The 21,519-nt window shown below is 38.6% G+C and overlaps 2 protein-coding genes across 5 annotated transcripts in view; one reads left to right on the forward strand and one right to left on the reverse strand.

The window, feature by feature from the left end:
• Positions 1-63: 63 nt before the first annotated feature.
• LOC107038288 (U3 small nucleolar ribonucleoprotein protein MPP10) lies at positions 64-3,052 on the reverse strand. Its single transcript, XM_015257310.2, has 3 exons — positions 2,862-3,052; positions 635-2,106; positions 64-506 (listed from the first exon to the last, which is right to left on the reverse strand). Exons 1-3 carry the CDS (start codon positions 2,927-2,929, stop codon positions 115-117), a joined length of 1,932 nt encoding a protein of 643 aa, XP_015112796.1. The 5' UTR covers positions 2,930-3,052; the 3' UTR covers positions 64-114.
• Positions 3,053-3,328: 276 nt separating this feature from the next.
• Positions 3,329-21,519, forward strand: part of LOC107038245 (spectrin alpha chain, non-erythrocytic 1) — a 37,890-nt gene continuing 19,699 nt past the window's right edge. For all 4 annotated transcript variants that reach the window (XM_015257237.1, XM_015257238.1, XM_015257240.1 and 1 more), the window contains exons 1-3: positions 3,329-3,681; positions 13,677-13,921; positions 14,501-14,668. In XM_015257237.1, the coding sequence (XP_015112723.1) occupies positions 13,802-13,921; positions 14,501-14,668 (288 nt within the window). In that variant the 5' untranslated portion in view covers positions 3,329-3,681; positions 13,677-13,801. The remainder of the gene's footprint in view (positions 3,682-13,676; positions 13,922-14,500; positions 14,669-21,519) is intronic.

Genomic DNA, 21,519 nt, shown 5'->3' on the forward strand with positions numbered 1-21,519 from the left:
TCCATCCTCTTCTTGGGAGAGAGAGAGAGAGAGAGAGAGAGAGAGAGAGAGAAAACATTGAAATAGCGTAATCATTCCTTTCATTATTTTTCATTTTCATTCATGTATAAAAATTTACAATTTTAACTTAATAGCCGAGTGCGCTGCTTTCTCTTTCTTCTTCGTTGGTTTACTACTCTTCGATTTGATATGACTCGAGACTTCATCTTGCAGCTGTGTGAAGAATGCCGTGGAGGATTTTGGAACTCTCTGAGAAGCTTCGTTGATCTTTGAGATATTTCTGTCCTTCGTTAGTTTTTTAATTGCAGAATCCTGCGCACTCTTTGACGATTTTTTGCTCTTGGCTAATTTATTTTTCTTCATCTCGAGGAGATCGCCCAATGTTCTTTCTTTCTTTTCACTGGCCTTTTGCTTCTCGCGCTGGGCCAGCTTTTTCTTTCTCCTTGCTCTCTTCATGTCTGTTTTCGTTCTCTCTGATTTTCCAATTATGTCACCACGTGCGTTATCTGCAAAACAAACATTCAGGTCATAAGTTGTGAGACTACTTTTTATTGTGAATATTTCTGCAAATAGTGGATTCAAATGGAAAATTTCTCAGAGTCTCAAAAAGTTTTGATAAAATCGAAAAACTTACCTTTAACTTCTTCAGGAGCCAACAGCGCAGCATCACTTATTGCCACCGGCGCCACTTCCTCCATATTAATAGCCGGAATATTACTAATGATCTTAATTTCAGGCTGAGCCAGCTTCGGCGTGTAATGAAAGTTGGACAAAGCGTCAAGTTTCGTGAACAACGAATGCATCAGCTCCCTAATTTCCTTGTGCTCCTTCGGCTCCTCCTCTTCCTTCTCCTCGACACTCCCGCTGAGCGCCTCCTTTTGCTTCAGATACGCGTCTTCATAAATCTGAGCCAAACTCTTCTGACTCTTCTCTTGATCCATGACCAATTTTTTCTTGTACTCCACTGGCGTCTCCACGGGTTTGAACTTCTTTTGAACATCGTCCCAAGCTTTATCCTTAATTCTCTGTTTAATTATGTCCTCCAACTTCAGTGACGTCTGCTCGGTGATGACTGGAGCTGGACGAGAGGTAATGTCAAACTCAACGAACTCCTCTAACAGCGAATTCTGAGGACGACTCGATCCTGCAATTTCTCCCTTCAACTGCCAAGGTTTTTCCGACAACGCTTGCTCTTCCAATTCTTTTATACGTTTTTGTAATCTCTCTTGTCGAGCCTCCAACGTCGACGTTGGCTCTTCACCCTCAATCTTTGAGTGCTCAATACTATCCGAGTCATCTGAGTCATTCGTCAGGTTGAACTTTACCCTTTTCTCGCCAGATTTCTCCCCCTTTTCCAGGGTTTCACTGTTCTTGGGGCCTTTATGCCCCTTAATTCGGTCATTTTCGGCGTCTGAGTGAACAAGCGATTCATTGGTCTCATCATTCGTGGCTTCATGTTCGTTATCGCTCTCTGGACTGTCGAAGAAACCAGCGTACTTCACCATTTTCGCCTCGTCGTCGTCGTCCTCTTCCATTCCTGAATCGTCGTTGAATAAATCCACTGGCTCGTCGTCAGATTCATCAGATTCATCGGGATTTGGGTGAAGTTTAGATTCCTTTTTCTCTTCTTTCATTAGGTACTCGTCGAGCTCCTCCAGCTTGAAGAATTTATCGTCAACAACTGATGGCTTCTTCGGTACTTTCGCCACTTTCTTCGTTTTGTTCAAGTTTCCGTCCACGTCGATGTCCAAATCCATATCGTCGCTGTCTGATCCGCTTCCCTCGAGCATTTCCTCCGATTCTTCCTCGTTTTCAGCATCTTCAGGGGAATGTGCATTTTTGGAATTCAAAGGCTCCTCTGCCTTCGACGAACTGACAGGTAACGACAATTGGCTGCTGCCCGCTAATACTCGGGAGACCCCGGTCAAAAAATGCGTCAATTCTACCTCGTTTTGGATCTCCAGCTGTTGCCAAATTTGCTCCTCATCGAAGTCCTGAATAACGAGCTCTGGGAGGGCTGCTGTGTTACGCTTTGCCTCATGCTTTGTGAAGTCGTAAAGAAGTTTTGTGGATTGTTGAAATTGTAGAGCTACGTTATTTTGCGCGCTGCAAGTGAGGGATTAAAATCGAAATATATCTACAGTGTTTTAAGGAAATCCCAGTACTTGGGCTATTTTTTCTGCACTGAAATGTTTATCTACTTTTGTAGTCGAACATCAGAGCTTTCATTTGAGTCCTACTGACCCTCGTCTGCGGATATTTTACCATGATTTTATTATTCAAACTTTGCAGGTTTGAATTCAGTAGCGAAGTGGCAAAACGGTTTAGATCGGTTTGACTATTGGCCATTTTTCAGTCAATATCTCGGAATCTAGGGGAGATAGCTAAATTTTTGGCGAGACCTTTTTTGTAGCACTCAATTTGCTCTAGAAAAAAGGTTATTACGAAAATTTCGTTGTCTCCTTTAATTCGTAGTTATTCTTCAAAAACTCGACTGAGAAATAAATCGACTTAAACTGTTTTACCACTTCACTACTGAATTTGAGTAGAAAAAGTGGAAAAACAGAAAGTTTACTTTTGGGGGTAGAGTGATAAAATAAGGAAAAAATGCAATTTCTTCAAATTACGAACACTGTCTATAAAAAATTTATAAACAATCAATTATCCACCATAAAAATAATTTGTTAGGAATCGCAGCAAGCCGTCCGTATTGCCGCACCCTCCCCTGCGGGAATTGACGAAATTCATGCGAAAGAAAAAAATATGTGTGCAACAATGTGTATACAATGTATAACACGAAGTGCTGAAAGAGGTTATCCCAAACAATATTTTATTATCCCCATGCGATTGTCGATATTCACCTCAAATAATTCTCTGCTTTCTTGGTGTTGCTTCCCACTATCTGAATCACATTTTCCAAGGTATTCATATTCGCTGCGACACCGAATGACTTGAAAAACTCTTTCAACTACTTTCATTTGGGTTAGACCACATGTACACACTCGTGTAATTCGGAATTTCGGAAACAAACCGCGCGTGAGAGAGAAACCTGCAGTCGCGAATGTTGCGGACTGGCAAGTGCCATCGACTGAACGTAATGAAGAAACTTTTTCGGATGACATTTGTCGCTCAATGCCGCCAGATGGCCAACGACTGATGCAGAGGGGGTCGGGGCACAACGACTCCCCTCCCCCCCGCCGAGCAGTAGATGCCGACTGCACGAGGGGGGGATATGGCGGGCGGGAAACAAGTAGGAATGACCGGTCAGTGGAGGGGCGGAGAGAGGGGATCAGTGGAATGGAACGATGTCGAAGAGCGGTCTCGCCAAGTCCCGATGCCGCTAAGCCCCGGGCAGGGCCCCCGCGTCGACAACTTTTAGTTATTCGCGAACGTAGTTAACGTGAAAACCTTACCGCACGCCCGGGAAGTGTAATGGTGCTCGTTATTTCCCCCAAGTTTACCTCTCAAGTGCCCAGTTTTTGGTGAAATAAACCGTATCTACACACTGAAAACATTCAGTTGTAAACAATTCATCGAGCCCTCGACATTGAATTACGACAATTAAAATTGCTGTTATTTTCATCGACTTTCTGTGTGATTGCTCCGAACCAGGAATTTTTTCCGGCTACACAACGACCAATTCATCATTATTTTTTGGATAAATTCACCGAACCGAGGAAGGTGCGTATCAATTTCGTTGAATTCCAAGGACAAGTAAACACTGAAATATCCCATCAACGAGTGAGCTAGCTCCGATGTTATGTAGGTTACTAAACCCCGTGAAATTCAGGGAAGAAATTAATTTTATGAGAATAATATTCGTTCCCTCGAGGATACGTAGAACGTAATTGCGAATAACACACCACGTGGGATTATACAGCTCCCATACAGCGATTATTGCCCGGTAAATGCGTTCACTGAAATCCCTGCTGCTCCGAAAACAATTTACATTTTCCCACCGTAAATAAACGTTCCACCGTAATGTCTGGATATCCGGACAATCACGGCCAATTATCAGATAAAACTAGAGGCACTCGATAGTCCTCGGGACGAGCGCATCCCTAGAATCCGAGCGATCTAGATTCTAGAGCATGAAACATTCAAAAAACTGAAAATATCCGCTTTCCATCCACAAGACGTTGGAATTTGTCGCCGAAAAATATTGAGGACATTCCTAAATGTCACTCCGTCGGCAAAAGAAACATGTAAACAATTTTTTCAGAGGAAATATCCAGTTGACTTGATATTTAACTTCGGTTGAGGAAATAAAAAATTGTCACGCGGTAGATATAAAATTTTTTCCATTTGATACGAACTGGGATCCACTGATCACCGATGTGTGGCCCTCATTTTTATCTCTCTCACTCTCTCCCTGAGTAAATCTCTCTCCCCCTGATGTCTTTTTTCTCTCCGCTTGAGCACAATACGCATGTGTTCGTAATACGTATAAATACAACGGAGCGTACAATGCAAGGAATCATGTTTTTAATTCGGTGTGAGTGGATTTTTCGATTGTATTTGTGAATGTGTACGAATACGAAGGAGAGAAGTTTCGTTACGGAGTTGCTGGACCGCTCTCGAGGCACCGTGGGCACCTCCCTACTTTAAACCAAGCGGTATAACGCTCTCGCTTGGCAGCCTCTGAGAATGAGGAGAGGCAGAAGGGGAAAGAAGGATAGCTTAACGGGTACGAGAGTCCTGGGATCCCGTGAGCCTCGGTCGCTGCGTCTCTTTTCCCTCTGTTGATTGCCGGACGAATTTTTTGTGTCGCTTTTTTCTTCGTTTTACCCCCCTCCCCCTGTTGGGCTTAAGAGGATGGCGTCGTTTACTCGAGAACCACATGGCGCCCTTCCTGCCCTTTTTCGTGGAAACACCCGCGCAAAATTGATACATTCCGAAATATTCTCTCCTCACTGAATTTGGTGCAGCTTTCGGATTTTTTTTAGATGGCTTTTTTTCGTTTTGGTCAGACCCCTCGACCCCTCGGCATTCGCGCTGCGTGATTTTCTCTTGCTAGAATTTTCAGGGGGTAGGGAACGTAGACGAAAAATTGGGGTTTTGGACGGAAATTTTTTCATTGCCTCGAGCAACTATCTCTCTTTCCTCTGGGGGCGATAAGAACCATCTAGCATGCTTCAATAAATTATAAAATAGGATATTTCGAGTGAGAAAAATTTTTTCGTCACACTGTCTGTGAAATGCCGTTGCATTTTTTCAATATCGTAGTTCTCCAGTCGAGTCATTCCCAGGCAATTCTCATTAGGTTTCAATTATGGCAGTTATATTGCTCCAGAGGATGATCATGTTAGTTATAATCTCGAGTGAACTCCCTCAATAATTAATGAGTGGATTAAAATGTCGATCTGTATTATTTCCAATCGTCATTTCTAATTATGAGAATTCGTGAGGTGTAATGTCAGATTTTTCAATCTTGACGAAGCCTCTCGGTTCTGTATTCATACCAATCGGTGTATGGTTCCTGTTATAATTGGGACAGGTGTATTCGTGCCAAGGAGATGGCTCATAAGTCGGAAATTTTTTGATCTTGTCATCCTCTCTTTTATTTCATGGAATAGTGAAGTATTGAAGATCCTTGGAATCGCAAACGGAAGTGAGATCATTTCTAAGATACAAAAAAAATTGCGTCACCTGTATTCCATTAAGAAATGAGCAGTCGCTTTGTTTCTAGTCTCATTGAAAGGGAAATGCGAAATTACATAATTACATTACATTCAATTGTGACTAATATAACTCGGGTGGTCTCACCGTTTGAATCGGTTGAATGAAGGTGTTGGAGAACAATTGTTCATGATATTATAAAGATTGGACAGACAAATGGGAGGTTTAGGGGCACTGAGAGAAAAAAAAGAGTTCTCAAACGAGTATTACTTGTGCCAAAGAATCGTTTGTTAAAAATTCAAAAAAAGATTTTTGCTCGATAATCTGATAATTCAATCGAAATTGATATTCATGTCTAATATGAGATTCAAGATTGAGAAAAAACAAACTACACACGGGGATCTGATGAAATAATGTATTCAGGAATTTCGGGTGAACGGCCTGGATCAAGAATGAAATTGGTTCTAATAATGCGTTCGTGATATTCGTCCCAATTACATATGCAGAGATATGACACATTTCATCCATGGCGGATAGTCTTCGAGAGGGTTCTCATACTGGATTATGATCCATTCATTATTATATTCTCAAAGGTTAACCCTTGAGGTATATCCCAGAACACACTGTTAATTTTTTTTGCAAATTTCATGGAAGATATTAGAGTAAATCGCACGAGAGTGACATTGAATTGGACTTACGAAAAAAATTGTTATGAAATTTCAAGTTTGAAGTAAAATTCACTGAAATATATGAGTTTTCAGTAGAGCATGAATATTTGGAAACAAAATGATATGAATTTTCAATTTTTCCCTGAATTTTCCTGATTTTTCGGAATTTTCACAGAATAATTGACCTGAAAGAACAAATATTTCATCAATTTTCAAATGAAAATTCAAGAGTTTTTCCAAATTCTCTGTAAAACCAAAGAATAGGCAACAGATTTACTATATTTAAGAAGAATAACAAAACATCTAAGGTTTGACCGTGTAGATAGCCCGAGGATAAAGTACAATTCTTATGTTGAATGGCATTGCGCCGGTTTTCAATGGTTCATTAGCAATCACGCATTTAGGCCGCAGTTAGTTACAAGGTCAAACCAATTTACAAAAGCAAAAACACTCGGAACTAAATTGTAATCTCTAGCGAAAATGAAATAGTAATAAAAAATAAATAAATACGACGCTATTCATTAGCGAGTCGGCGCGTGAAAGCCAAGCCAAGTTTCTAAAACTTGACATTCTACGCCACCGGGACGAAACGATCAGTGCATATATGTCCACGTGTGTACTTTCGAATTTGTCGAGATTGCATTTTCCACAAAAAAAAAAATATATATATATATATGACTGTCGCAAGTGAACAACATATCAGCTTGAAAAAAATTGCATTAACAAAACAAAAGTGACGCATTGTTTTCATTAACAAAGAATGAAGATATAACTGAGGATAAACAACAAATAGGCAAATGAGAGTGTAAAATAACACTACGGTAGTGGTTTTATGAAATGGAGGTGAAAGTCGCTATACTGAAAGTTAGACACGATCGCGTATGAAAGATTCTCGTCGATGAATACAGTGCCATGAACTGGGTTCTTATCCCCGCGTGACACTAACTACGACGATTCGATTCTTATTAATTTTAATTCACTGAATACAATCGGAATTGAGTCAATTAAATTTATTAAATTCAGTAAATTCACTCTCCGTACGAGATACTCGACAAAGGGGCTAGAATGGAGTGTGAATGGAGTTGAAATATCGCAGAATTTATTGAAAACATATGCACCCACGATCTAGAGCTTGATTGCACATCAATTGAATTTTAAAACGAATGGGGGCACTCGTTACAGTTACACTCGGTAAAATATCTATTTTCTTAACATGTAATTGCACCACGTGTTTACGTCCATTTTTTGGACGGACATTACCCACACATTTTCCGCATTCTAATCCTCTCCCCCCACCGTCATCGGGCAAATGAATTCCTCTGAGCGGAGGAAATTGAAGAAAATTATCAACCGTAAATGAAGCGTTTCTCATCCCGAGATACTAGTTAGTCCAATCAATCGTCGCGATGATAACGTTTCATTAAACGATCATAATGACCACCTCTGTGACAGCGCTCATAGAGCATCACTACAAATGCTCGTGTTATCACAACAACCTTTTTTTGTTTCCCGTTCAATGTCCACCCACCTTCCTCGGTAACTGTCAACAAGCTAAATAGAGAAGAGAGGAATAAAAGACGATGGAAAAAATGCTAGGTCGTTGGAGTGTTTAAAGGCCGATAGAAAGTATGGTAGTAAACGAGGAAGAAAACGACACCGGCCAAGTGCATTCCAAAGTGCACACTCACTACTAACAATTTACCATTCCAGGCAGGTAGAAAAATGAGCGATCCGTACGAACATAATTTCCATGGCTTTTCGGGCACAACTCAGAGAGGTATTGTACACTGAGAGAATAACAGAAGTCTTGTCTGGGCCAGCAAAATTGCAAAAAAATTAGTATTTTGAATTGAATATAGGGGTTATATGAAATTAAGTTTAAATGTCTCTATATTATAATAATTTAAATCGACTTCTGGTGATAAAAATTTGGTACTCGAAATTATGACACACAGTTAAGGGTCACAAGGGTCAGAATAAGGAGTACGAGGTTCAGAATAAGGGTCACGAGTTTTTGAATTACACAGAAGGAAATTTCAATCGCAGAGTTAATGAAATAGCGAGAATGCATTTATCCTAGAAAATAAAAAAACTTGTCCAGAAATCGGTGTCGAACGCCAACCTCTAAAGTTTCGAGTCTAAACCGTGTGGGCGAGGTCGATGAAAAGAAGAAACAGAAACGGCACGTAATCTGTCCAACGCGACATTTTTTTAAAAGAAGCTGTGACTGCTCACAAAAACGTATTCAATGGGCGTGCAAGTCACAGAGGTCAGACATCACGTTGAGGCATCTTTTAATTATTATCTCTTTCATTCGCTTTGATACACGCAAACGCAAGGATTTTTTTTCTGCTACTTCCACTCAATCCGCACGTATTTCTTGAAAACCTGGGCAATAAATCGAATTAATCCGACTGTATGTTCACGATTGCAAGAAAAAAATGAAAAATGATAAGGTGTTATTAACAATCAGTTGTGTAACTTGCCTGACGTATAACTCGCGAAGATTATTAATTCGTCAGCACTCGCGCCATTTCCCCGAGAACCTTTACTCGCGCCGTGAGAGAATCTTACCCGTTCCTCGTCCGATCACGATAAATAGATAGTTTCGTCACAAGTTGAACTTGTTAACACGCAAAAATTTGCAATTAATAAGTGACAACAATGTCAAAGATAACTTCCTAAGTGAAAAAATATAATATAAATCCTCAAAAGAAAATCGGAAGTTGAAAACAAAACTAGGATTTATGCTTCCGATATAATAATGTCATTAGCATATAAAAACTTCAAGGCTTCTGCAAATGTTTTTATTTCTTCGGCGGGGAAGGGGGGGGGGTAGATATTTATTTTTGTCATATTTTTTTGTCCCTTTTAAGATTGTATTATTCAACTCCTACGAATTATTTCTTCTCCGCGGTGAATAAATCATTTAAAATGTCAGACAAAGCTCCCGCTATTTGCAAAACACAAACTTAAATTCACATATTATATCTCGCTGTATGAGGTGTGATTTTCATGCTTGATAATAAAATCCCACCCAAAGTAATCTCCATTGGTCGACAAATACCTGTGCACACTCAGCCGTCACGTCAGAGATAATAAAAATCGAAGTCCCCTACATTTTTTACCCGATAAGAGGTTTCATGGGAATCGATCCCCACCGGCGAAAAACATTAAAATACTGCATGATCTTACCCGACTGGATATTTCAAATGTTAGCTGTGGAAATTAAACATGATAAAAACATCCGGGATTTGACGCGGAAAATCCAGACAAAAATATTCAACAGTTTACTCCTGTCAACTCTATCGCCACACGGACAAAAAATATAATAATACAAATTGAATAGCTAAATTTATGCACTCACCATTGAGAGTTGGATACGAGGGATAAAATGACATCTCGAATTTCATCCGTAGCATGTCACTCCAGCCAACTTACACACACATCCACCACTGGAAAACTGGAATCGTCGTGATTCGACAAGCGTATTTCCGGGCTCTGCCCAGTGGTAACATCCTGGGCAGAACAATAATGGTAATCCGAGTTCTGGTGCTGGACAATGCTAATGTTTTTGCCTCCGATAATAATAAAAATTCACATCTCGCACATAATTTCCATTACCGAGTAACATCGTTCTTGTCGTTTCCTAGAGCTAGCTGAAACTTACGAACTATCCGAGAATTTACCTAGTCCAGTATGCGTGGTTCGTCACACTCCTGCTATTCCAAGTCACTCGACCGTTATAAAATCGATTGGAAAAATTGTTGGTGTTCATTCGGATGATACTTGCAAATGTTGTCCGTTGTTACGATCAATTTCACGTGAATTCGCTAGGAATTTTATATTTTTTGCCGGATGAGCGCCCTTTTGGCTCATTTTTAACTTGCTGACCTGAAGGGAGGGAATCTCATCATTTCTCCACGTTTCATGACCGCTAGAAACTCTTTCGATAATTTTTAGAGACCGGTCTGTATGTGTGGATGTGACCAAAATTTTTTGCTACGATTTCTCTCAAACGAACGATGCGATTCCCTTTTTTTTCACGCAATCCATGTGTTTTCATGTAACTTAGTAATGATTTGATTCTAAACAACACTGATGGTAGAAATTTTCTTGAAATTTCAGTCACAGCATCAGCTGAATTTTCGATATTGTAATTGTGAATTTTCTAGCGAATTCGCAAAGTTTTTCGATTAAATTCTTTCGTACGTGAATCCAGTCGAATTTTCATTAATTTTTTCTCGCTCTGTGACCTCCATAAACTGTCGATCTTTCTTCACACCAATGTGTATCACCTGCATGTCCCAACAACACTCCCTAATACAGAGATTCTCGAACACGCACACTTGTTGTGCGTGATAAGAGACGTGTTAGTGGCCTCTGGCTAACAAACCGCCATCATCAGTTACTCATAGATATTCGGACGCGTTACACTCCGAGATATATGTCCATTCAGCAGCATTTTTTGTGGAGATAATGTTCATTTAAAGCGGAAAAATATTGTGGAGTGGATTGTTAATAATTTTCGCTCCCTGAATTTCTTTTACAATGGCTTATCGGTGCGTTGAGTATGAGTCTTTGATGGTTTCCGTAATGAGTGGAGTTCCATCTTCTTCAAGTGAGTCAGTCAATCAAGAAATTTCAATGTATTTATTATTTAGTATTTATTTTTATTTTTCACGTAATTTGTCACAAAAAGCTTGTGATTGGCCAGCGCCCGAAGGCCTCCGGTCTGGTATTTACATTTTGCATGTAAAGTATTGATTGTCGAATGAAAACGAGGAATGAAACATAAAATATTAATCATCAGCTACACTTTTAAAAATTTTCGTCTAAATTTTCCGGCCCAAATTCCGGAAATTTTTATCGCGTTCAAGCTCTACTGAAATTTCAAGAATTCTTGTCGTTGAAAAATCAAATTTTTCGTTGATTTTTTCTTCAAATGATCTGGAAATCAATCAAATACATCGATAAAGTGATTTTTCAATTCAATTCTGCGAAAATTCAGAAAAATCTAATAAATTCAGGGAAAAATTGAATATTCATGTCATTTTGATTCTGATTATTCATGTTCCACTGAAAACTCACGAATTTTCGTGAATTCTACTTGAAAATTCGATTCAATGTCACTCTCATGAGATTAACTATATCTTTCCTGAAATTTCAAAAAATTCTAGCAGTGTAATTCTAGCAGTGTAGTGTCTTATAATTAAATGGGAAAAGTAATAAGCTGTTTCACATTGTTGTGGATGACATGAGACTGAAATATTTTGAGTTATTCAAGTATCCCACAGCTAACATCTGAAATATTTAGTTTCACTCATTTTGTTACGTTTGAGGGGAGAGTGTCAATCCAGTATTCTAGTGTTATCTCCCCTCCCTCAGTCTCCCCCAATCGCGGAATACTATCAAGTCGTTTAGAGTGCAAAACAAATATGATAGTACATTATTGATTTCACAACACAGCCAGTGACAATTGATTGCACTAAATTCCACGATAATGACGCTGAAGCGCGCATCGTTCTTGTGGAAAAAGCGAAAACTGAAAAAAAAATTTTTTCACCGCGGGCCAAAGTGTCAGATCTTAGATTTTTTCAGCGGGAAAGTCGGTCAATGGGTCACAAGGGTCACGAGGGCCAAAGTGTCAGATCTTGGATTTTTGCAGGGGGAAAGTCGACTTTCGCCAAAATCGAATTTTTTAGTCGGCTGAACGTTGATTTCAACTATTTGAGCGACGGGCTATTCAGAACTCTCAAAAATATGTGGAAAAAGTGAAAACTGAAAAAATTTTTTTTTTCAGATTTTCTAAGTGTCAGATTTTCCGTTTTTCCAGGGGGAAAGTCGACTTTCGCCAAAATCGAATTTTTTAGCCGGGTGAACGTTGATTCTAACTATTTAAGCGACGGGCTATTCAGAACTTTCAAAAGTATATGGAAAAAGTGAAAACTGAAAAAGTTTTTTTTTTAGATTTTCAAAGGGTCAGATTTTCAGAAGAATAATAATATTAAAATCTTGCCTGTCAGGATATCGTGAACCCGATTTATCCGACAAATATTTCGCAGACTTGACACTTCCACAATTAGCAACGCGTCCTTCTGGCTGTGTTTCGTCTTCGTTCAGTCAATTGTAGCTCTGTAACCCGATGTGTCGACCGGTCGTGTGGTTTTTCTTCCTGAACACGTCAAAGTACAACGGTGTTATGTATGTATATAAATGGGATACATGGGCGTAACACACGACCGGTACTCGTCACGCTTGGACAATTTACGCGTGTGAGCTCGCACTACGAAACATACACTTGCAACTCATCTTCAATCAGTTATCTCATCAAATGAAATTATGGAAATTCAAGGGATTATCATTTAATTCATGCTTTTCCCGTCTTCCCTTCGTCTTGATGGGATATTTCGAGTTGAGGGGAGATTACTACGAAATTTAAAAGGCCCGGGCTATTGGAGTGAGATTTCTCACGGACTGAGGATCGATATGTGCCTGAAAACGAATAATTAGTGCAAAAAAAATTGTATATTGTTCTTTGAAAAAATGTGTACAATAACAATTACGAATTTTTTTTTTTTAAATTCGACTCGAACACAGCTAATTTCGTTTTGTTTAATGTAAAAATTTGCGCCATCCGCGAAGGCTGACAATGATTTTCAAATAAATAAAGTATTCACTTCACTGTTGTTTGTTGAATTTTGCAGACTTCCATGATGACTGAAAAACGCTCAATCTACCCGAGCCCACCAGTTGTTTACAGCTTGTTCTTCGTTACCACTCGAACAGTTTATGTTTCAAGCATAAAATCCTCGAGATAATCCGACCTGTTTTATTTATAGATTTTCATATTACAGAACCACTTGTTGAGCTTTGACGTATAATTTCAAATAGGAGAGTCCAAAGATTTCCATATTTAATCGCTGAGTTTTCGGATTGGGAGGCAGAAATGCATAATCCACATTCATCTATGAGAACGATATTTTATATTACTTTATTTATTTTATCTTGATCTTGTGTTGACAAATTGATGCAAAACTGTTGAGGGTCCACGATCTCCCATATATCCACGGTAGAAATTACCTTGAATCCACGGGCAAACATTCCGTATGTCCACGGTCAAAGTTACCGTGGAGCGTGTAAATAGACACTGCCTTGTAAAATTAAATTTTCATAAATACTTGGTGACTGCAAAAGGTTTTGATTGAAAAAAAACTTCTTGTGTGCACCAGAACTCGTGGTAGCAAACTGGCTGCGAATGAAATCGTTTATTTAAAGTTCCACTTTTCTATTTATTTTTGTCATGTGGGAGACGAATGGAGAGGAAGTGGGTGTGGTTTGTAGATTTATCCCAGGAAGTTTAAAAATATTGAATGTTTATTTTAACAGGGGCGCAGTATGAGCCCGGCGCTGGACAACGCGCCCTACCCCAACGAACTAATAACATCCTGGTGGACGATTATACACCGTTGCGGATCAACAGATACCGAGGTGGCACTGAAATACAAAAGAGAATGACTCAGAGGGAGGATGTGCTCAAGTTTGAGCAGGGGAGGATAAAGGCCCTGCAGGAGGAGCGTCTGCATATTCAAAAGAAGACATTCACAAAATGGATAAACTCTTTTTTGCTGAAGGTATGTGCTGAGACTAGTATAAAGGAAATTATGTTACAGGACAGGAAAAAATTTATGATGATGTGCATAGTTATTTTAAACAATTATTCTCTTTGAAATCCAGTAAACCATGTGAAATACAACAGATTTTTCAGCAAGTAAAATAATGTAAATGTTATCATTCCAAACTACTGGTAAATGTCGTCATGATTATCACGCGCAATTACTCACGGAAATAGTGGAATTACTGTCGAAAATTTATCAGCTTATGACCATGTTTTCCAATTTGAAATTGGTCATATCTGTAATTCATTTCCTCATCCGTAGTTTATCGTTTTCAGTATTTTCAAGTTTTTAAATGGCATGTTTAGCGTGCTCATATAGGCATAATAGTGTCATCTCATTTGAATATTCATTAACATCATCCTCCAGCTACGGAGAGTAGGATATCATCACTATTCCGAATACTCAGTGGTAATCCCACCAACTCCACTTGATTGAGGCCCCTAAGGCTTCGCCAATTTTCCTAAATTCGTCCTAAATTTGGACATTAAAAAAAATGCTTGTTTAAACCATTCGATATTTTCAATAATTTTACAGGCACGAATGGAAGTGGAGGATCTGTTCACAGATCTAGCGGACGGTAAGAAACTACTGAAACTCCTGGAAATCATATCCGGTGAAAGACTGGCAAAGCCGAACAATGGACGCATGCGAGTACACAAGATCGAGAACGTGAACAAGTCCCTGGCGTTCCTCCACACAAAGGTAAGAATGAGAGGAAAAAATAATCATTGGTATTTGTATTTTTTTTTCTCACACACACGAGGTTGACATACTCCCAGTCCAGAGAATAGAGTAACGTTGACTTCTGGGAGACGAAGATCGGCGCTAGCTGCCAGTTCTTATTTTAATCGTTGAGGTTTTTTTTTTTTTTTTTCAATAAGACAGTAAGCTGAAGCCCCTCGAGTGTAAACCCATCATGAATGGCCTCTATGCTTCATGGCTTATGACATAATGGGTTTTACATTATTATACATAATGCACACCATGCGGTGCTCATAGAGTCTTGCAAATATCGGGAGGGGGAAGTAATACTATGCGGTTCTGAGAGTTGGATGAAGGAACAATGTTAGCTCAAGCGTGACCGTTGAACAGAATCATCAGTCCGAGTAGACAGAGCATTGACCACAACAATGTTGAAAAGTGCCTTGAAATTCCGATGATAATCATAAAGCAATTTCCAATATTTTTAGATTGTATTGGATTTGCGGGATAATTATCACTGAGATTTATGATTTTTCATGAAAATTGAAGGAATTTGTTACGTTCAGCTCGACAGAAAGACTTTTCGTTTACGCGCAACGTGTCAAAAATATTTTCAACCCATTATCTCCGATGCAATAGAACAATGTAATAACACAGTCGTTAAATGCAGTATGTAGGGACGTAACGGACCGAAGGCCAATTACTGACCATTTTTGGTGAAAAAAAGTGACGGAATTTCGTGTCGCAGAAAGGACTAAGGAAAATCTTGACGCTCATTTTACATCTCGATAGAACACGACAAATATCGTTCGTGTTAGTGAATAACCAGTATATCCGTCCTCTTTATACTCAAATATTTATCTGTTTTCATCTTACTCGCTCTCGTAAAGCTTCACCGTGAAGACTTTAACGGTACATATCATCAAAATGGCTCTCGCTTTTCCCTTATTAGCGATTCAAAATGAAATTATCGAGGTGAACAACATTGAAATTGTGTATAACTGTGGTGCTCAAGGTCGTTACGTCAGAAGTGTACGGAAACATGATTGAATACCGCAATTGTACATTTGTCATCAGAAATGATATGAGCATTCTTATCAACACGAAAGTAGGACAATCCACCTGTGCAATTATGAAATTGTCTCGGTAATGAGTAGCTCCGGGGCAAATAACAAAATCTATTATTGGCGTACGATGGCTAAAGTGTTAAGAAAGTAACGCTTAAAAAACGAAAAACCGAAGGGAAAATCTGAAAAAAATTGAGAGATAGTTTTTCGATTGGTATGAAGACCTCATATACAGTGATGAGGGACTTATTTCAGTAATGGGTGATGGTAGAAGAAATTACCAAGATACTTGAGGGGTTTGAGAGCTGTTCTTTTAAGCTTTGACACTCGGTCTCTTGCCATTTCATTGCATCATTACTAAGTTAAACGTAGTGATTGTAAAAATTTCGAGTTTGTGCATGCCAATGTTCTTAATGTTTTATTTGTCTCGTGGTGCTCATTTCTGCAGTAATTAAGAAAGCATGTTGACGCTTCTTGGAACATTGGAAGGATCATACAGTGAACAAGTTGAGGACTTACTCGAAGGTATTATTATAATGAAATTTTTTGTCTTCTTTTATCTCCGATACTCCATAAATTCTCCTTGGCTGTCATGGGTGCCAAGCGAGCAAGGTGGGCGAGGTGCGGATGCCTGTTAATATGGGCGAGATGAAAAGAAATGCAAGGGAAAGAAAAAAATATATATATACAGGGATAAAAGCACCGATGGAACTGGTGCAGCGGTAAGGTCAGTGACCGTGCAAAACTCGCTAGACCGTGAGTCTGAGGCCAGTTCAAGAGATATGTAGCGAAGTGGGTGTTCGAAGATTCGAGAGATGATCAGATTGACGTTGATGGGTCAAGATTTTGGGCTGGAATTTCTCTTTGATACATCGTGAAAGAGGAAAATTGCAAATGAGAAGTATTACGTGATGATAAAACATTCCACTCTGAGGGCAAATAATAATTGTGAACTAATTTAAAAAGAAATCTCACGGAGTAAGCGACAATGCAATTATTAATTGCGTTACAACTGTGGTGAAATTAATTCATGTAATTGCGGTTTGAGAAAGTTTTTGTCGCACTCGGAATTCCCATGTTATGTATCATGAAAGAAAAATGCTTTCGAGTGATGGATTTTTTGTTTGGTGGGTGATCGTGAATCATTTCTTGATATAAGAATGACGTAAGAGCTCCTTGGAATTATTTGTTGTCTTATTGACACATGAATTACAAATTACGAATTAATTCAGGATGGGGATCGTGGTGTACATTGTCAAAAAATATTGTCTGAATTTTTCGGTACACTTTTTTGAAATTCAAAAAATAGGCGGCTGCATTGACGAAGAATCCCTCATTCATTGAATTCAGATAATTTTTTTTATTGATTGTATTTGGTTGGTTTCCAAAGCCTGAGGAAGCTTGAATTACACGCGAAACCCCGCGATTCGACAATGTATTAGTATTGTTTACTGATTGTCCAACTATCCCACGATCCCCATCCCGAGTTAATTTAATAACATATAAATGAACAACAAAAAAATTATTATCATTAATTTCCCGAATTTTACATATGTTAAATTAAAAAATTTCCACTTATTTGAATGCGCACATTGAAAAGTCAGGGAGTACACACTCTTGAAGTCAATTTAAAATTATGGAAGCTATTATATTTATTTATTTTTTTCAATAATTCAACTAAACGGAATATTAAATTTCCACTCAACTGAAAGTAGAGTTTAGGGTCAATTTTGACAGGACAGAGTAGAGAAATTACGCTTTTTATGGACTGTTTCATCGGCAATGACAGATGTTCGTGTCTGCATGATAACTGCATCATAATTGAACTGCTCTACTCTGGTGATTACCAGCAGAATTTCACCGATCAATTCCCATCAATAAATTCCGCAATTTCCAATGAGTTTAACTCTTTTCAAATTCCCTCTATCAAAAAATTTAAATCGACCCAACTGTCGGATTCTTTATTAAATTCATCTGCAGTCACAAATCACAGACATTGTAAACATGAGTTTGCAACAAATAAGTGAAATACCAGGAACTCGGTTGCAGACTCGTATAGCCATATATGACAGAGCCGACAACTGTCGATGGGAAGAATACAGCGAATGTAACAGCGTCTCCAAGACAACGGAAATGAAACGTTGATCGGTGTCAATGAACGTCAAATGAGTAGTTACTTTTTCTCCTCATCTTCCTCTGGCTCTGGCCACTGCGACGTCACATTTGGTGTGCATAAAAGGGAGTATAAGAGCAAACTTGATAGAGTCTTGGGATATACCTTAACGTGGGCACGTCTAAATAGATTATTCACGTGCGGGTGCCATGTAAAAAGCGAATGCGAGCCCGAATAGTGCAAACGTTCTAACACGTCAACTATAATTCACGCGCCAACAAATGGCAAAATCCCCCGGGACCTGGACAAAACCCATCCGTAACACGCGATAATTTTCTCAAATTGTTCTGGGACGCCGAGAGTTCCTCGAATTTGTTCAGAATAAACCGGGGAATTTCCTCATTTTCGCGACTCACCCCAAACAAAAATAAAGACGTTGTATTATTTCTAGCACTGCATATGGATTGATTAAAGGATTAGACATAACAAATAATCTAGATTAATGTTGGAAAGACTAATTTTTTTGCGCATTTTTTTGTAATTGAATGGCGTAAATTCGATAAGATTTATCAGTCGTTATCTATCATCGATGGAATGTCGATTATAAATATCACGAGGTAAATCGAATTCCGTTGCAACCACTTAGTGAAAAATACTCGATAAGCTAAAGAAATTTAATTCAAATTATAAAAATACATGAAATACGTGAAAAACCCGTTTTTTTTTCACCAGAAATCCGTGTTGGACTGATCTGCTCTTCAATTACTGCCCTAGTAAATTGAATCCTACCACTAAATGCTTTTAATTTGCTCCATATTTTCCCGTGAAGTACTTATTACACTCGCGGGTTTCTTCGTAGCGCTAGACGCCACAAATTTCTGCTACTCATGATGATGCATCAGATGCATAAAGGGGCTCATTGTCGGTCTCAGGAGACCTAGTGCCTCTGGTCTATTTCATAGTACATATAATTTACATTAGATCGGGTGCTTGAAAGTCTTTTATATTGTTCGAACATCCATCCGAACTGTAGCATCTCAGTTAACATTAAAAAATATTCTTTCAAATGTGATTTTTATGTCATTGGGCCCGAAAACCGCGATCTTGCGACGAGAATTATCACATCATCGCATTTGAAAATAATACACCACGTGGTAAATAATGTCGTAATGACTTTTTAACTCATCCATCCAATAACGGAAACAATGGAATTCCTGGGAGCATTGTTCTTCCTCAAAAGTATGATTTAATGCTCCCTAAATAAGAAACATTGTTTCTCTTACCATTTCACATTACGCAAGTGTTCACTTATGCCTATTTACATGGCACAGAAAGTGTTGAACGAATAAACAAAAAAATTATCTTGAATTTTTTTTCCTTTGATGTGCATACATGGAACGGAAACGATGATGACGGGCTTATGACGCACTTTTTCGTTGGTTCCTGGTAATGAAAATGTGTTGAAAGGTTTCGATCGGTCAACAGGATTTATTTCAATTGATATAGCGATAAATATGAAATTTATCTTGCACGTATAATTTGTCTTTCCAAATTTATAGTCGCGTTTTGTGCGTGAAAAATTTCCTCGTTTGGGTCTAGAAATTGAAAATTTAATTCCGAAATGAAATAATTTTCGCGGCAAATGGTTTACGCTGAGGAGACACGTGAGCTGAACAGAGAGATAAGCTTCATGAGCTAGCTCGTAAAATAACGCGAGAGGCTGTTTGCACTAAACTGGTCCTAACGGAGTATCTACTTTCTGCCATGTACGAGGGCTGGAATCATGCACAACATCGCGAGAGTACCATCTTAACCGTTTTTCCCCGTGGCTTCAACCTTGTACTCTATCCACCATTCACGGTATCTCGTGTAATGTCGGCCTCGTTGTACCCCACTTGTTGACAGCATCGGACGAATAATGCATCATTCTCCGAATGAAATGAACACTGTTCATTCATTCTGTTTCATTAATCCTCACTCTACACGAAATCAATTTTTTTTTACTGAAAAAACAAAATGTGTTTGGATGATATTCATTAGAAACTGGAATTATTTTTTGTTTTTTATCATCTTTGCCGTCATTCCGAGGATCAATCGCCTTCGGAGGGAGCGCCTCGCGATAATTCAATTTTTTGCCGAAAAGAATTCGTGTAAAATTTTACCCCGTATTTAATATCATGCCACGGAGCTATTATTAAGTACAATCAATGATGTTGGATTTCAATGGGAATCCGCACTGGCAAGAGAAAAAGAGCTTCTAGTTTCCAGAACCAAGTTATTGATGTTAAAGAACTCGTAATTCTAAAGGGAGTTTTATACCGAGAATAATAGACCGGTGCTTAATTCAAGGAGAGGTTCACCCCGGGAAAAAAACTTTTTCATTTTTCGAGAGAAAAAATTTTTAATACTATTTTCCGCCCGATTTTTCCGCAGGAATCTGATATTGCAGGTCATGATTGTCTCCCGCCACCCAAAAGTGGAGAATTGATTTTTTTTTAACCGACAAATCCACTTAACAAAAATCCCCAACGTATTTTTTTCGAAATAGTTTTTTGAATGTGATCCCAAATTTTTGCTCCTTAATTATGAAAACTGCAACATTTTTAATAATATCTGAAAAAAAAATTTCTTTTCTATTGGGAAGAATAATCAATGAAATTTCTAAAAAAATATCCAACAGCCAATGCGTTTGAGAGGAACACAATCGAGTATCGCCACAGATATGCTGTCGCTCCTGCACAGTCGAATTGCATTATTCCATTAACCTCCCAAGAATGCAGGAAAGTCGCTGCAGGAATCCCACCCCCACTACTTACCTATTTATCCACTATTATTCGCGAACAGTATCAAACCGTTCTGTGATTGTACGAATGTACCAGTCGGCTCTTTATTGCGGGCGCAGTACATATCTTAATTCTGAAGTGAATGAAATCAGCCTTACGTGGCTGTGATTTTCCCTTTTCATATTCTCTTTCTCAACAGAATATTTCTAATGGCCAATTTCTCTGTGGTTTTTCTCTTCAAGATACGTTGAAAGTATCGCGAAGTGGCGCCTTGCAATGCTGCGAGAAATACATATATATAAATGTTGATAAGTCATTACTTACTAAACAACTCCCGAGGGACTTCGATTTCAACTTCATAAATTTTTTATTAATAAAACCGGTGTCGTGCGTGAAATTGAAAATCAAGACGAGTTTTGATCTGTTAAAATCTATTGAAAATATTGGCATTATCCTTTCTCTATAAGAATGCCTGTCATGTTGTAACGTCCAAGACTTCCTCGGCTTGCATTGTACATTCTTTTCAACGTATTTCTCAGCATTGATCATTGCCTTCCATTCTGTATATGAACTCCTTTCATTCTAAACTCCGTTCATTCGCGGATATTAGCATGAGCTCAATATAACGTCCGAGAAACAGATCGATCATTCACTGTTGCTGAATTTTTCAAGAAAAACATTAATAACATTTTCCAAAATTAAGACTCACTAAATAGTTATTTTCATCAACCGAAGACTTTTCAATTTTACCCTGACTCTGGAAATTAAATATGATAAAAATTTCCGGGATTTGACGCGAAAAGTTCAGACGAAAATTTTTAACAGTGCGGATTAGCTTTTTAAGAACATAAGGCGGAAAATTCGAGTTCAAGGGCGGGGGGGGGGGGG

The sequence above is a fragment of the Diachasma alloeum genome, unplaced genomic scaffold (genome assembly GCF_001412515.2).
Source record: "Diachasma alloeum isolate Michigan unplaced genomic scaffold, Dall2.0 Dall_scaffold_00279, whole genome shotgun sequence".
Lineage (NCBI taxonomy): Eukaryota > Metazoa > Arthropoda > Insecta > Hymenoptera > Braconidae > Diachasma > Diachasma alloeum.